The 16,654-nt window shown below is 34.6% G+C and overlaps 1 protein-coding gene across 7 annotated transcripts in view; it reads right to left on the bottom strand.

The window, feature by feature from the left end:
- Window positions 1-1,812: 1,812 nt before the first annotated feature.
- Window positions 1,813-16,654, bottom strand: part of STRN3 (striatin 3) — a 112,383-nt gene continuing 97,541 nt past the window's right edge. For 6 of the 7 annotated variants that reach the window (XM_049113606.1, XM_025443887.3, XM_025443885.3 and 3 more), the window contains 5 exons: window positions 14,410-14,577; window positions 12,946-13,086; window positions 8,779-8,886; window positions 3,556-3,642; window positions 1,813-3,471 (listed from right to left, as the gene is read on the bottom strand). In XM_049113606.1, coding sequence (XP_048969563.1) covers window positions 3,302-3,471; window positions 3,556-3,642; window positions 8,779-8,886; window positions 12,946-13,086; window positions 14,410-14,577 — 674 coding nt within the window. In that variant the 3' untranslated portion in view covers window positions 1,813-3,301. Of the gene's footprint in view, window positions 3,472-3,555; window positions 3,643-3,791; window positions 3,889-8,778; window positions 8,887-12,945; window positions 13,087-14,409; window positions 14,578-16,654 lie in introns of all 7 variants that reach the window. The other variant, XR_004818281.2, reaches the window with a different exon arrangement.

Genomic DNA, 16,654 nt, shown 5'->3' on the forward strand with positions numbered 1-16,654 from the left:
TCTTTTGAGTCTAACAATTTTACAGGCTGTGTAAAACAAATGGAAGGGCCATATATTGGAAAGGCCGAAATGGTCTTTAACACAACATAAAAATTTGACAAAATGGGGTATGGGAAGACAATAAACTGGGGCCCAAATAAGAATGATTCATGTCACAAGAAGAATTTTCATTAAGCAAAAATGGGCTTAACGTTTTCCCTCAATAAACAGATCACAAATTCTTAGCTGAGAATGCCACTCCCTGAAAAATTAGTTCAAGATTAAGGAAATTTTAATTAATGAAAAACTAAGCTTAAATGAAAACCCAGCCTCCAAACATCAAAAGCATTTTTAAAGGAGGTAATTTCATAAAGGACAAAGTCCTGAGGCATCTGAGGAACCAGGGAGACTAACACTCTGATTGACTTAAAGAGCACTAGGAGCAGAAACGACCACTTTATTAAGTTACCATCAATTATTTTGTGTAAGTAAATAAGATAAAGTATTACCAAAAATGAATAAAAGAGGATTTTTAAAAAGATGTATTTGTATTACAATCCAACTTTAGCAGGCATGCCTAAATTTCAAATATGCTAGGCTATTTATAACACTTAATGTGTTAAATAAGATGCTCCTCGTTAGTGGTATCAACTTAAATTGATATGTGAGAAGAGTACATGAAAATAAAGTATGAAAAAGAATGATTAAATATTGATAAAGTCATATTAAAGTTTGTATATAAAAATATTCTTAAACTTTACAAACCACCATTTCATAATTAAATGAATCTACATAATTCCTCATTAAGTCACAAATGGGAGCATGCAAAATGAGACTTGGTTTTTGCATCCTGTAGTCTCTTCCAAATGCTTAACAGAGAAAAATACAACCAAAGAGAAAAATAAACATATATACTAATTTTTATTCATTTCAGTTTTAATACATCCCAAGAGGTGAACGTGTATGTACTGCAATGATGATAATCACATTTCAGTTAAACAGTAATGCACTGGTTTTGAATAGCTGCCAGAAACCACATTAGCTTTGGAAAAAACTGTTATTTCCAAAACCAAGAAGAAAATATGCCTCTTATTTTGTTCATTAAGTTGAAGTTTCAGAAAACAAAAAAATCTACTTTAAGGAAACTTCTGAAAAATTTTAGTGTTTCACCAGCAATGACTAAAATTGACACTAGGATTTTTATGGTAGAAGACACAATTTCTCAATGTATACACAATGTAATTATTTTTTGCAGTAGGCAAACAGAATTCTGTCATGTAAATTTTTTAATGTTAACTTCTAATTCCATTTGAAATATTCTTCAAAGAAAAAGGATATTACCTTGTTGAAGGAAAAAGTTTCAAGATACTAATACCTAATATCATTTATATAGACAGCTTTTAATTAATGAGTAATCCAGTTTATTCTCTGCTTTGCTTTTTTGTGGAAACAGGTATGGCTAGATAGGAATGACAACACTATTAACTGAAATCCAGATTTAATAAAGTAATAGAATGTTTAAGGAAACAATTTAAAACTGGATCTCCGCTTTTTCTTTTTTTCTTTTTTTTTTTTTTGGTTACTGTGAATTATTTGATTTTAATAGAAGATTTTTTAAAATTCCCAAATGGGATGAAATACTTAGAAAGTCATTCTTACTAGTGTTGACTGTTCTAATCTTATTAAGAGTCTCAACAAGCAATACAAAGTTTAACAAAACAGCATAAAAATGAAGGACTCATTGAAAAATCATCTCCATTTCCTAGTTTAATGATGGAGAGCAAAGTATTGCACTTTATTATTCAACACAAAATAATGTAGCCAACAGTAACATACAGGTACACAATTTAATATTTATTATATGCATTTTATATACATTATTTTTCAACAGCTGTACGTTTGCTATGTGGTACAATCTTAAAAATTTGCTGATTCATAGTTTGTAAAACAAAAACCTTACAAAACTCATCAAAACTCGCAAACTGATCAGAAAAGTTTTTGGAAGACTAGAAAAAATACTTTATTGTCTTAATCATGCATTACACAAACAAAATCTTTAGTTACACCATAAAATTAAGCACATCTGAAAAAATAAAACAGGGATAACTAGTCCAAACACAGCAAATTTCTGTATCCTGATTCAACTATTTTTGTATCCTATTTGTAATGCAAATAAAATTTTACTCCAAATATTTTTAAACAAGATAGTTTTTGTTTGGAATCATGGTAAACCAAGTTATGCATCTGGGGGAAATCACCTTGATTTGTAACTTAAACTATAAAATATTCCATTTTTAGTCTATTTTAGACTATTCAAAGAGTCCCAAAATAGATATACAGGTTTCTTTAGCACATTAATAAAAGGATATAAAGACCAACAAAAAGTGAAATAAATAATAGGCTATTAGCAAGATGGATAATCCTTGATAAATAAACTTGTAAATACAGTAAGATGTACAAAATATCACATAGTGATAGGATGCCAAGATTAGTTCGTTTTTTTTCTTTTTAAAGAGTTCATTTGGAGTACTAAACCCCACTGTTTCATTTTAATACACTTAATAGTCCTTGGTTTATATGAAGACAATTATGTGATGATGAAGGTGATTTAGCATCTTTATGGAAGGACTTAGCTGAGCTGTATTAGGCAAAAGAAGGAAAAAGTGTGGTTACACGGCAGCGGGTCAGTGAGATCTCTGTGTTTTAGGGTTGTATAATGCAGAAAAACTTCAATACAATCTTGAGCACTGTTGTGACAGGCTAAATATATAAAAAGACTTATAAAAACTAGAATTTTATCCAAACATTTTGTGCAACTAATGCTAAAATATTTTAAGTTAAATTTTCTTTTTTTTTTAAAGCAAAATAAGTTTAAAAGGGAATCTGTGGCATTCAACTGATAAACAGAAAATCACTAAGAGATGAAAAAAAGCTACTCTTGGAGCTCACTTCCCCCCCAACAAGAGCACCACATTCCTAACCCTAAGGCAGCACACAGAGTCCAAAATAAAAGTCTTTTGTGTAAGATCAGACTCCACATTGGCTTAAAGATACCTAAAAAACAGACATACGCTCAGTTCATATCCAGTACAGGCCACAATTAATGGAGTCCTTTTTTATTTGTCCCACGAGATACAGTAATTACAATTAAATTAATGAGCCTGACATTAAGATGTGATTTCCATCAATTTATGCCTGCCTCGAATAGCCTTCACCAGGCAGATCACACGTAGTGTCATATCAGTAACCTTTCTGATGGCAGTGATGCAGACCCTCTTTCTGTTCAAGCAAATCTGTTGTTAAGATGTGAGTTTTTGTTGGTTCACACAAATACTTTGGCAAGGGCATCAGCCCCTGCACTGGCAATATATGCTTTTGATGGATGGAAAGCTACATCATAAATCGATTCATCTAATTTCTTCCTATGTGCTGTTATTTCTTGCACACATGTCTTGCTGTCCAAATTCCACAATCTAATAGAACAGTCATGGCCTGTAATAAAAGAACAAATAAAGTATATTATTGAGGAACAATTCTTTTAATAAAGCTTGTGGCAGTACAGAAGTTCAGACTTACTTCCAGACATCAGATAGATTCCATTAGGATCTACTGCTAAACTTGTAACAGCATCCAAATGAGCTACCATAGAATGGATCATTTTACCTAAACAAAACATAACAGAAGATAAAGTTTTCACAAACAGTTAATAACTTGTGAGATCAGAAACCATAATATAGCATCAACATAAAATAGACAATCACTACAGCAATATATTTTTTACTGTGGTAAAATACACATAACATAAAATTTACCATTTTAACCATTTGGGAAGGTATCATTCAGTGGCTTTTAGAACATTCGCAGTGATATGCAACCATCACCATTATCCAGTTCAGAACATTTTCATCACTGCAAAAGGAAACCCGTACCCATTAAGCAGTCACTCCCTATTTCTCCCCTCCCCCAAAGTCCCTGGTTCCCACTAATTTGCTTTCTTTCTCTTGTGATTTGGCCTATTCTGAATGTTTCATACAGTTGCAATCACACAATAACAAGTGGCTTTTTGTGTCTGCCTTCTATCACTTAAAGGTTCCAACGTTTGCCCAGTATACAGGCATACCTTGTTTTATTGCACTTCACAGATATTGCCGTTTTTTACCAACTGAAGATCTATGGCAACCCTGTGTTGAACAAATCTATTGGTGCCATTTTCCAATAGCACTTGCTCACTTTGTGTCTCTGTCACGTTCTGGCAATTCTTGCAAAATTGCAAACCTTTTCAATTTTATTTTATTTGTTATAGTGATCTGGGATGACTGCTTCCAAATTGGTGAAAGCTCAGCAATGGTTAGCATTTTTTTGCAATAAGTATTCTTTAATTAAGGTATGTACATTGTTTTTTTAGATATAACGCTACTGCACACTTAGTAGACAACAATATGGTGTAAACATGACTTTTATATGCACTGAGAAACCAAAATTCATTTGACTCACTTTAAATGCCAAATGAGCTTTACTGCAGTGGTATGAAACTGAACCCACAGAGGTACGCCTGTAATAATTTTTTAAAGAGAATTTTAATTCTAATGCAGAACTTTCCCAGTTATTCCTAAAAAAAAGACATCTGTGTGACATGAATCTGACAGTACCTGGTAGACAGTGGAAAGCATAATGACTGTATGGTTACATCAAAGGCTTAAGATCTATAGTTGGAACTAAACTTAAAACAGAAAAAAATCTTTCTCATTAAGATGTAAAGATTATACAGGATTATTGATAAATAAATCACTAGAGGATATATCCCTAGCTAAAGATTCTACTATAATTAAATTCATTTACCCTTTGAAATCTCAATCATTTTATACATTAGAAACAAGAAAGAGGGGCAGCGCCACTGGCCCAGCGGTTTAGCACCGCCTTCGGCCTGGGGTATGATCCTGGGGACCCGGATCGAGTCCCACGTCGGGCTCCCTGCATGGAGCCTGCTTCTCCCTCTGCCTGTGTCTCTGCCTCTCTCTCTGTGTGTCTTTCATGAATAAATAAATAAAATCTTTAAAAAAAAGAAAGAGGAGAGGGGTGAGAAATTATTCTGGATTTCCCCATACAGTAGCAAAAATGCTACTATGGAAAATGGGATTTAATGGATATCTTCACTGAAGATTTGGGAAGAAAATGGGATTCAATGGCAAGTTAAAATTTAAAAACAAGTTATGAATACAAAGTTGTGTTGCATAAGTACCTTGGGGACAAGAGGATTAGCCTCTGCACTGGCAATATATGCCTTTGATGGCTGGAAAGCAGTATCAAAAATTGATTCATCCAAGAAGGAATAAAATAGCAAATACTGATATTTTAAAAATTTCCTCCCCTTTCACTCTGCAGAAGTCTTTATTACTCAAATACCTGAGCAGCTCCTGATGACAGACCTCCAGAATTCTAGTCCCAATCATCATTTTTGGTCCCCTAATGACATTCCACACTGGGACATGAAATAGATCTACTTTCATTACTATAGCTCCTGGACTGAATATAAAACCACAACATAATTAAATGTGCAAAAAGTTATTCTGAAAAACATAAAAGGTTCTATCACTTTCTGGTAATACTAACATCATCAATTAAGTAGGAAATTAGTGTCTCAACATTCCAAATCACATTTGTCTGTTTCTCACTAATACTAATAACTAATTTTAGAGATTCTTCTCTGCTATCCTGAGATACAGTATAATCATTCAACATATGATCTTTTAACTGTTTAGCCCCACATAATTCATCAGGTCTAGAATCCATTTCTTGCAACATTCCTATTAAAACAAACAAAAAACAAAACAAAAAAAAAACTCCCAAATACACAAGCATGAAATGGCAGAGCTCCAGGCCAATAATCTCAAATTATCAGAAGTTAAATACCAAGCATCATTAGCTTCCCTTAAAATGTCAAATCTATGGCAGTAAGTCTTAATTCACAAATCTAGTTCTAACTTCTCTCCTAAGAACGATCCTGTATCTTCTAAATTTAATATGTCTTAAAGCAAAGAATTCTTTCATCCAAACAAATCTACTCACAAAACTTCAGTCACAAAACTTCTGACACTTCCTTAGGATTTCTTCTTTGCCAACATATATTTGCAGCTTCGCACATTTAACCAATTTCACTTTGCCTCATGCCTCTACTACTACCTCTCCTCACTGACCAAAATTAATTCTCTCCTTCCATAATGGAGGAAAATAAATGATGTCACCTGTTTTCCCTTTTCTGGCACCTTAAGCACCTTTGATTTGGGTAATCATTACTGTGAGCCTCTATGAAATGGGGAAGAAAAAGCTATTTTTAAAAAATGTAGACTCTGGAAGCAAACTGCATGCAGCATGTGAATCCATCAACCCCATAATTTCTCTCTGCTGTGTAACAATGAACAAATTAGAAACTTCTCTTAAGCCTTTTATTTCAAGTGTAAAATGGAAATATAATACCTTATCTACCTTATAGTTATAGAAGAACAAACATGTTACTTTATGTAAATCAAACAGAATGATGTCTCCACTTGAAGTAAGCAAGACACCACTAGAAATTAAATTCTAAGAGGACCATTTTGTTTTGTTCACGAAGCACTGAAAATTCTGCCAAGGATATGGCAGACACTCAATAAATTGTACTGAATGAATGAGCCCACAATGATTTCAGGATCTTCAGTCTCCAACTCCCCCATATCCTTAACTTGTACACCTCCCAAACTCACTATCACTAAGCTAAGTTCCTCAGAGGCACAGTATATGCAACTCAAATGTCTATCTCTACCACAATTTTAAAAATCATGAACCCTTAATATCTCTCTACAACAAACATTAGAAAGTGAAATTATAAATTATTTAAAGTCAAAGATCTCCTAGGTAATGCAATTTACATAATCTTTCTAAACCAATTTTACAAACCCCCACTCAAATATTGTAAATAGTTTTCACAGTACACAGCATAAACAGAAATCCATTATTCTTAGCCTGGCTCTGAAAAGTCCCTAATAGTTTCTCTTCTCCAAACTTACCTCTTCAGCTTTACCTATAAGAAACTTCTATTCCAGCCCAAGTTCCTATCACCATGCTGCCTCTGTTCAAAATAGGCCCTTATCTGGAATTTCCTACTACCTTCTTCACTTAAAAAAACAACACAAAACTTACCATTTCTTCAAAGCAAAGATCAAACCCTCACTATGAAGACTCCTTTATCTAGCATGGCTCATCTTACTGCATGCATGAATGTACACATGTGCATACACACAGAGACACACGTTCTATTTTCCTCAAACAAGTGCCATGCAGAATACAAAACCTAAAAATATTTTTTGTTCAAATCTAAGAATTCATTGAATCTATCCAGAGTATTAATTTCTATGTTTCAGATGAAAATAATTCAATAAACATACCAGTCATTTGATAGAATATTCCATTAAAAATTTAGCTGTAAACAACAGAAAATATTCTAGTTTACCACATTTAAATGAGTTACCAATTTTCAGGGAAAAAAATTCTCTGGAAACAGTATACCTGAATGCAATTTACAGTTTAATTTCACACAATGTTGTGCGTAGTGAAACAGGATTTAGAAAGAATTTTTCTATTGTTAAGAGTCTATTGCTGGGGCACCTGGGTGGCTCAATGGTTGTTGAGGGTCTGCCTTTGGGCTCAGGTCATGATCCCGGAATCCTGGGATCAAGTCCCACATCAAGCTCCCTGCAGGGAAGTCTGCTTCTCCCTCTGCCTATGTCTCGGCCTCTCTCTGTGTCTCTCATGAATAAATTTTGCTGTTAATACAGCTACTAAAATTTCTGACCTTCCTCCTACAAACGTAAATGTAAATCTTCAATAGTTAACCTTAAAAGAATCTCAGAAATACAGTAAAGGAAATTATCTGAAAAAAAAATTTTTTTAAATGATTCTCAACTTGTTCTACTGAATTACAAGGAATCTGTCCATTAAAGTGTTATTTGAACACAGGGATTTATTTTAAGACTCTAGAGATTAATAATTATAACCACATCCTATATAACCTTCAAAGAGAAATCTGTAGAGGGGCACCTGGCAGGCTCAGTCGACAGAGCATCTTATTCTTGATTTTAGGATCATGGAGCCTACTTGAATGAATCAATGAATGAATGACATTTCAAAAAGATCTATAGTTTTGATTTGTCTTGCTTGATAATCTGTTGCCCTGCAATAATGTTGCAATTAACTTCTAAATTTCTTACTTGGAAGTCCTTTAATACCCGTTTTAGCTTCTTAAAGAAGCCTAACTGAGCACAAACAGTATTTTATGTGGTATTCTACTAACAGATGAAACAGAGGTCATTAAAGAAACCACCCTACGGCCAAATTAAAATTTAATTTGACTTCTATATAACTGGTAAGTTTCCTCACAGAAGAACTAGAGGGAGAATAACAGTAAACAATTTCCAGATTTCATCATTTCATCTCCTGAGGAATAATTCTAAGAGTATATCTCTGAAATGCCAAACTCCAGGCCTTTCACAACAGAATATAAAAGAAAAAATTTCAAATGGATGGGTTTATATTTAACATGACATGGAGAAAATGTAATTGGTATTACAAAGTATTATATACACCTAAGGGGCAGAATTTAACATGGAAGTGTACCACATTAAGTAAAGCAGAAATCGGAGTTAAAATGGTGTACCTGGCAATTTTTAAGGCAAAAAGTTAGTATGTTTTACATAAAAAGAATAGCATTTTTGATCATCTTAAGTTTACAATATTATTAACTAAAAAGAAAGACAACCAACTTACCCGTTTTATTGTCAAAAAATTTGATGTGTCTATCTTCATGAGCAGTTATTGTAACAGGAAGTGTGGGATGACTTACTACTCTGTTAATGTGTTTATTGGATTGTAAACCTGAAAAATAAAGGAAAATAATGCACTAAAATTCAAATCTTCAGTTAAAATTTAGATGATGGCCTTTCTAGGCTTACCAAAAAATAAGAATCATTAAAATATTAACGCATTTGTGTAAAATAAAAATCTGGGAGATATAGTTTCTTAAAACATACATGTAAGCTATCATGTCCTATAATGATGGACATTATTATGGAGTACTAAGCTCAAATTTAAGAAAAATTAGAAATATTTTAATGCGGAATGTCAGTATAAGTGGTTTAGAATCTTAAAGATCCACAGTAATTATTACTTTAAATAAACAGCCCATGCAAAAGACATGAACAGAAAATTCAGAGGAAGACACAGACATGACCAACAAGCACATGAGAAAATGCTCCGCATCACTGGCCATCAGGGAAATACAAATCAAAACCACAATGAGATACCACCTCACACCAGTGAGAATGGGGAAAATTAACAAGGCAAAAACCACAAATGTTGGAGAGGATGTAGAGAACCCTCTTGCACTGTTGGTGGGAATGTGAACTGGTATAGCCACTCTGGAAAACTGTGTGGAGGTTCCTCAAAGAGTTAAAAATAGATCTGCCCTTTAAAAAAAAAAAGAAAGAAAGAAAAAGAAAAAGACAAAAAAAAAAAAAAAAAAAAGGTTCTGCCCTATGACCCAGCAATTGCACTGCTGGGGATTTACTCCAAAGATACAGATGCAGTGAAATGCTGAGACACCTGCACCCCAATGTTTATAGCAGCAATGTCCACAATAGCCAAACTGTGGAAGGAGCGTCGATGTCCATTGAAAGATGAATGGATAAAGAAGATGTGGTATATGTAGGGGATCCCTGGGTGGCTCAGCAGCTTAGTGCCTGCCTTTGGCCCAGGGCGCGATCCTGGAGTCCCAGGATCGAGTCCCGCGTCAGGCCCCTGGCATGGAGCCTGCTTCTCCCTCTGCCTGTGTCTCTGCCTCTTTTTCTCTCTCTCTATCATGAATAAATAAATAAATAAATCTTAAAAAAAAAAAAGAAGAAGAAGAAGATGTGGTATACGCATACAATGGAATATTACTCAGCCATTAGAAATGACAAATACCCACTATTTGCTTCGACGTGGAGGGACCTGGAGGGTATTATGCTGAGTGAAATAAGTCAATCAGAAAAGGACAAACATTATATGGTCTCATTCATTTGGGGAATATAAAAATTAGTGAAAGGGAATAAAGGGAAAGGAGAGAAAATGAGTGAAAAATATCAGTGAGGGTGACAAAACATGAGAGACACCTAACTCTGGGAAATGAACAAAGGGTAGTGGAAGGGGAAGTGGGCGGGGGTTTGGGGTGACTGGGTGATGGGAAATGAGGAGGGCACTTGGCGGGATGAGCACTTGGGTGTTATGCTATATGTTGGCAAATTGGAACTCCAATGAAAAAAATTAAAAATAAGTAAAATAATAAAAAATAAACAGCCCATGAATGAATAATAAGCATTTAATGAAAAAATTCACAAGAAAAATCACGTTTGCAAGGAACCACTCCCATCCAACCCACACTCAGAGAAAAACCACAAAGAACAGCAATCCATGTTCTTAGGGACGAGACCTTTCTTTGCTACCAAGCTCTTAATTTCTTATTAGAGATGGGGGAAAAACAGAGAGGGATCAAAACTAATGAGAAAATAACATTATTAGATTTTAGCTATCAGTCATTCCACATATATTTAAGAATTCTTAACTGAACTTAGACACACTACCCATGTAAGAAGGAGAAAGGGGCTAGAGTTGAAAAAATGCTGGGAAACACACTTCTTTAACTATAATTTGGTTTGAGATTTGACCATGAAACAATTTAAATGGTTTAAATAATTATAAAATGTTTTTTAAAGATTTTTATTTATTCATTCATGAGAGACAGAGAGAGAAAAAGAGAGAGAGAGAGAGACAGAGACACAGGCAGAGGGAGAAACAGGCCCCATGCAGGGAGCCTGATGTGGGACTTAATTCTGGGTCTCCAGGGTCAGGCCCTGGGCTGAAGGCGGTGCTAAACTGCTGAGCCACCTGGGCTGCCATAAAATGATTTTTTAAAAGCAACTCCCCCCCCAAAAAAACCCCAAAAGTAAAATTAGACAAATGAATGTTAACTAGATATCCAACTGGGGTATAAGCAGACAAACAAAATGAATAATTTCAAGTGACTTTATTTTTTAAAAGATTTTATTTATATGACACAAAGAGAGAGCAAGCACAAGCAGGGGGAGAGGGAGAAGCAGGCTCCCTGCTCAGCAGGGAGTCCAACAAAAGGCTCAATTCCAACCAAGCCACACAGATGCCCCTTCAGTTGACTTTAAAGCACAGTAATTAGACTGTATCATCTCTAGTGGAATACATTGTGAATATGAAACTATTATCAGTAATCAAACTATTGGTGGTGGTGTTGGTTTTGTTATTCTGAGATGATTGTATCTGTACTGTGGAATAAATCAAGTAAGAGATGATGATGATTTTGCTGAGAATCAAGAGTTTCAGCATGATTAAGATGAGGTAAAAAGCAATGAGATAAATCTGAATTTTAACGGGAAATATTTGTATGAAATTATCAGTGTTTTTCTTTTCTTTTTTTAAAATGCATTTCTAGCTCTGTCCACTGAAAAAGCCTAAACCAATGAGCAACTCAAGAGCCATAAAAGCCATGAGGACCAATCCAAAAGCCTAAGTATACCTATATTGCAGTCTCTAAATGCCATTTTTCCACTCAAAGAAACCATGGCTTCTTAGAGAGATGCATGCTTTCAGTCTGGGGCACAAAATGAACAAGATGAACCCAAAACATCTTGCTACATCAGAAAGTAAGAAAGCTATTAATGACTACCAGAGTCATGTCAAAAGGGTTCAAGAGCCAACCTGAATACGCTCCCACTAGCCAAACATGAAACAATCTGAGGAATGATAAAGATAATATCTGCAATAGACTAAAACACATCTGATACATTTATATCTGAGATTAGGGATTATAATGGTAATAAAAACAACACCCAAAAGGCTCAATGAACATCTCTGGGTAATGCTAGGAAACCACCTCATTTTGAAAACTGATAAAGTGGGGGAGGGTTCAATATTAATCTTTCTCTTCACTTATAATCACTAACTCCAGGGTAACCAGATTATTGATGAACAGTGTTCCTTTTTATAGAAATATTCTAGCTATTAAGTGGAGAAGGAATGAAAGAATTAGAAAATCATTTTTCAACAGAATTAATGGATGTGGGTAATGATCATCAAGACTTTACATAAGAAAACGATAAACCAAAAAAAAAAAAAAAAAGAAAACGATACACCAGACAATATTTACTCCTGATAAAAGCTCACAAGTTACTATAATGTAGTTTTGCCAAAAACTTTTAAAAACTTTATAATGAAGACAAAAACATTAAACCCAAATATGAATAAGTCTCTAGATCTATAACTTGTTTACAGGAAATAAAAAGAAAAGAGAAAGCACATTAAAATGATACCACAAGGATGCAACCAGCAACCAGGCTTATATTATTTTCTCTACTTTCACATGTATTTTCATTAAACCTTTTGAAAAGATAGATTTTATTTATTTATTTATTTATTTATTTATTTATTTATTTATTTATTTATTTAGAGAGCGCGTGTGCACGCATAAGTGGGTGGAGAGAAAGAAGAAAGGGAGAAACAGACTCCCCACTGAGCAGAGAGCCCTACTCAGGGCTCAATCTCAAGTCTCTGGGATCATGACCTGAAAGGCAGATGCTTAACCGACTGAGCCACCCAGGCGCCCCTGTATTTCCACTAAAACTTTAAAATTATTTCCTCTACTTTCACATTTATATTGCCCTACTCTCTGTGATCCCCTAAACTCTCCAAGCTTTTAAGCATAATTTGAGAAAACTGCAAAAATAATGTAAAGGAATACAACTATAACACAGTTGAAGTTGTTTCATAAATTCATCATAAATTCAAATAGTCAAAATGTAAAACTTAAAAGATCACCCTCTATTGTGTAATAATCCTTTTTAAGTTTCAAGGAAACCTATGAAAACTTACCAGAATCTATCTGTGATGAAAGCATCACCAATGATTGTGATGTTTCTAAGTCATAAATTACTGTACTACCAGTGTTGAAAGAGGTCACCATATGAGCTGGATCACAGCCTATAAAGTCAACCGATGTAGGTATTCCATGCTCTGAAAAGAAGCCCGAAGAGATTCAATATAAAAACAATTTAGAAATCCCTGTTTGCTAATAAGAAAAAGGAACTCAAGTGTTTTTGAAATAATGTTCATAATGAAAAAGAGAGCAATTCTGTTAGGGTAGTGAGATATAATAGGCAACTTCCGTTCAATTATTTTTAGTTGTTATAATATTCTATTTAATAGTAGAAGGAAATATAGTTGGAGATCTCAAAGTACTAAGGAGATATGTACAGAAGTCATTTGTTCTTTTATGCATTTTCTTCTAAGAAAAAAAAATCTAGGTGAGTCTTCTGGCTGACTTGCCATATTTATTTTTTACTGTAAAATGATAAATTAGCATTTTCACATCACTTTCTTGGGAGATTGCACTGGTTTGAGACTTATAGCCATATCGAGTAGCTCACACAAGTTGAATTTTTAGATCTCTGAAAATAAAGCTTGGAGTCTGGAATCTACCGATGCAGTACTATCCTACCATGTCCTGAGCAGCAATTTGTCTTCAATAGATTAAATTCAATTAGCCAGATCATGCACAACGAGGTGAAATCCAAAGTGTCAAACGATTAATTATCAAGATGAAGTAAAGGCAACAAATATTTAAATAAATTTTTACCTCAAAAGTTTGAGTAATTGAAAAATTAGCATTATCACTAAGGTATCTAAGAGATCTTACAAAAAGTAAACACATACTATTTATCTAAAATGCTTTAAGACAAAACATAATTTCTAATAAAAAGAAAAGGTCTGGTTTTTAAAAATAACTTAAAAATGACTCAGAAAACCTAATGCCAGCACATAAACATATATAAATAAAAGTTATCACAAAGCAAACTGCTTAAAGCTTTCTTTAACAGGAAAAGATTTGAAATTCTACATGTAACTCAGTTTGTACTTCCTACTTAGGGGTGCTGATTCAATGATTATAAGGCTAGACTTCTCATTCAGTGTGCTCATATGTATTAGGTATGCTTAAGACTGTGATCCCTTCAGTCTTTGAGTGCAGCCACCCAGAGCAAGTGGAGAGCCTCATGTTATTCCTATGAGCAGCCTCATTTGTCTACTTCACGATTAGAAAGCTTTATTTTTTAAATAGGACATGTCCTGGAAAAAGTCAAATAGCACTGAGCTATACGATACACTTGCTTATAAGAAATGCTAAGAGTAAAAAGATTATCATGACAAGCTTTATGAAATTCTTTCAACGTGTCTCTTGGAGTAGCAAAGAAACAGTAATCATCTGCTTTGTCCTTTCTATCTTCCAAATTCTAAAAAAATTAGCGTTTTTTTTTTTTTTATAGGGCAAAATTTACTTACCCTTGTCTCCATTGTAAGTGCAAATACATGGCAATTTTTCTTGTGGATTCCATAACCTAACAGTGCCATCTGCTGAACAAGACAGTAATTGATTTTTTATGCCACTATAAGCAAGACCCCAGACAGCATCTGTATGTGCAACTAAAGTGCCAGCTAGAACATTTGGCTCTGGGAAGAAACAACAAACAAACACAAATTAGCTAAAAGAAGTTGGAAAAAAATGTTTTGGATAAAGATAACTCACCATATAATTAAGTATAAAGACTACCCATAATGGTCATAAGAAGAACTGAAGTGGTCATCTTTAAATTGTGGAATTATGGGTTATTTTTTATCCCCACCATAATTCTTTCCTGTATTCTTGGAATTTTCTATAAAGAACATACACTTTCAAGAAACAGCTTTAATGAAATATAATTCCCGTATCACATAATTCACCAATTTAAAGTGTATAATTCGAGGGGGCACCTGGGTGGCTCAGCTGCCCAATGCCTAGCTTTGGCTCAGGTCATGATCTCAGGGACCTGGAATCAAGCCCCATGTTGGGCTCCACAGCAGGGAGTCTGCTTGTCCTTCTCCTTGTGCCCCTGTCTGCCCCCACTCTTGCTCGCCCTCTTTCTCTCTCAAATAAATAAAATCTTAAAAAAAAGAAAGTGTACAATTCAATGGCTTTTATTATACAATCGATTTGAGGACATTTCCATCACTTATTAGCCATTCCCACCCCCCACTGCCAATTCTTCCTGCTTTTCTGCAGCCCACATAACCACTAATCTACTTTGTTTCTCTAAGTTTGTCTATTCTGGACATTTCATACAACTGGCCTTTCGTGACTGGCATAATGTTTCCGAGGTTCATCCATGTTATAGCATGTCTCTCAGTACATGAGAGACATGCTATAACATTCTTTTTTTTTTTTTAAAGAATTTCTTCTAAATGCCAAATAATATCCATTGAATAGATATACTACATTTTACGTATCCATTTACCGTTTGATGGACATGGTGGCTAATAATAACACTGTGCACCATCTGGCCTACAATCCTGTTTCTCTAGAAAATTCCGACTTCCCACAACTATTTCTTATTATCTCCAGAATTTTCAGTTTCCAACTTCCCTTCTTCAGAATGATTATCTCTGATTATCGATTTCACTGAGAAAATACAGCAATGAAATTAAGAACCCCTCTCCTGTCTTTCCTCCACTCAATCTACTTACTAGTGTCTAGAGCCACCTTACTCCTTGCTTCCAGATAGAAGAACTGTCTACTTTCTTCTCAAATGATAATTCTATCAGGTAAATTCTGGATTCCATTCAACCTACTAACTTGCTTTCATGTTTATAGTTTCCCTACTATACAATAATTCTCCTTCTCCTTAGGATCATTACCACAGCAAACAAATATGCTCTAGAATCTACTGACTCAAATAAAAACCTTGTATCACCCTTCCAACAGATAGCAGAAGAGCATATTGAGTAAAATGCTTTTTTACCTTTCATTCACTCTCTAAATCAGTGTAACATGGTTTCTCATAGCATCACTACACCAAAATAACTTTTTTTCCACCAAAATAACTCTTGCTAAAATCACCAATGACAAACTTTCTTCTAACAAGTTTAATAAAATTTTTCTTTTCTTAGATTATTTATTTGAGAGAGTGAGAAAACAAAAGAGTAAGCATAGAGGAAGAGGGAGAGGCAGACTCCCTGCTGAGGAGAACCTGTTATGGGGCTCCATCTCAGGACCCTGTGATCATGACCTGAGCCAAAGGCAGACACTTAACCGACTGAACCACTCAGGTTCCCCATATTTTTCTTTCTTTGAACATTTCTTTTCTTGGTTATTCTCATCACATTGCTTTTCATCCAGAGTGTGCCTTGAAAAGTTGCCCACAGGTCCCTTCATCCTCTGCTCTGATCTTAGTCCCAGCATCCAACCTCTCGCTAAGACCCAGGTGACCTATTTGTCATATAAAAAAAAAAAAGGAACTTTGCTATCTATCCTCATATTAGACCTCTTAGCAAAATATGAAAGTGCAGATTGCTACCTTGTTCTCAAAATGTTTTTTTCTTTTGGCATGCTTCCATGATCCCACATTTTCCTGTACCTCCTCCTTCCTCACAGGCCACTCGTTCTCAGTTTTCTTTTTTTATAAGATTTTATTTACTTATTCATGAGAGACACACAGAGAGAGAGAGAGAGAGAGAGAGAGAGAGAGGCAGAGACACAGGCAGAGGAAGAAGC

The sequence above is a fragment of the Canis lupus genome, chromosome 8 (assembly GCF_003254725.2).
Source record: "Canis lupus dingo isolate Sandy chromosome 8, ASM325472v2, whole genome shotgun sequence".
Lineage (NCBI taxonomy): Eukaryota > Metazoa > Chordata > Mammalia > Carnivora > Canidae > Canis > Canis lupus.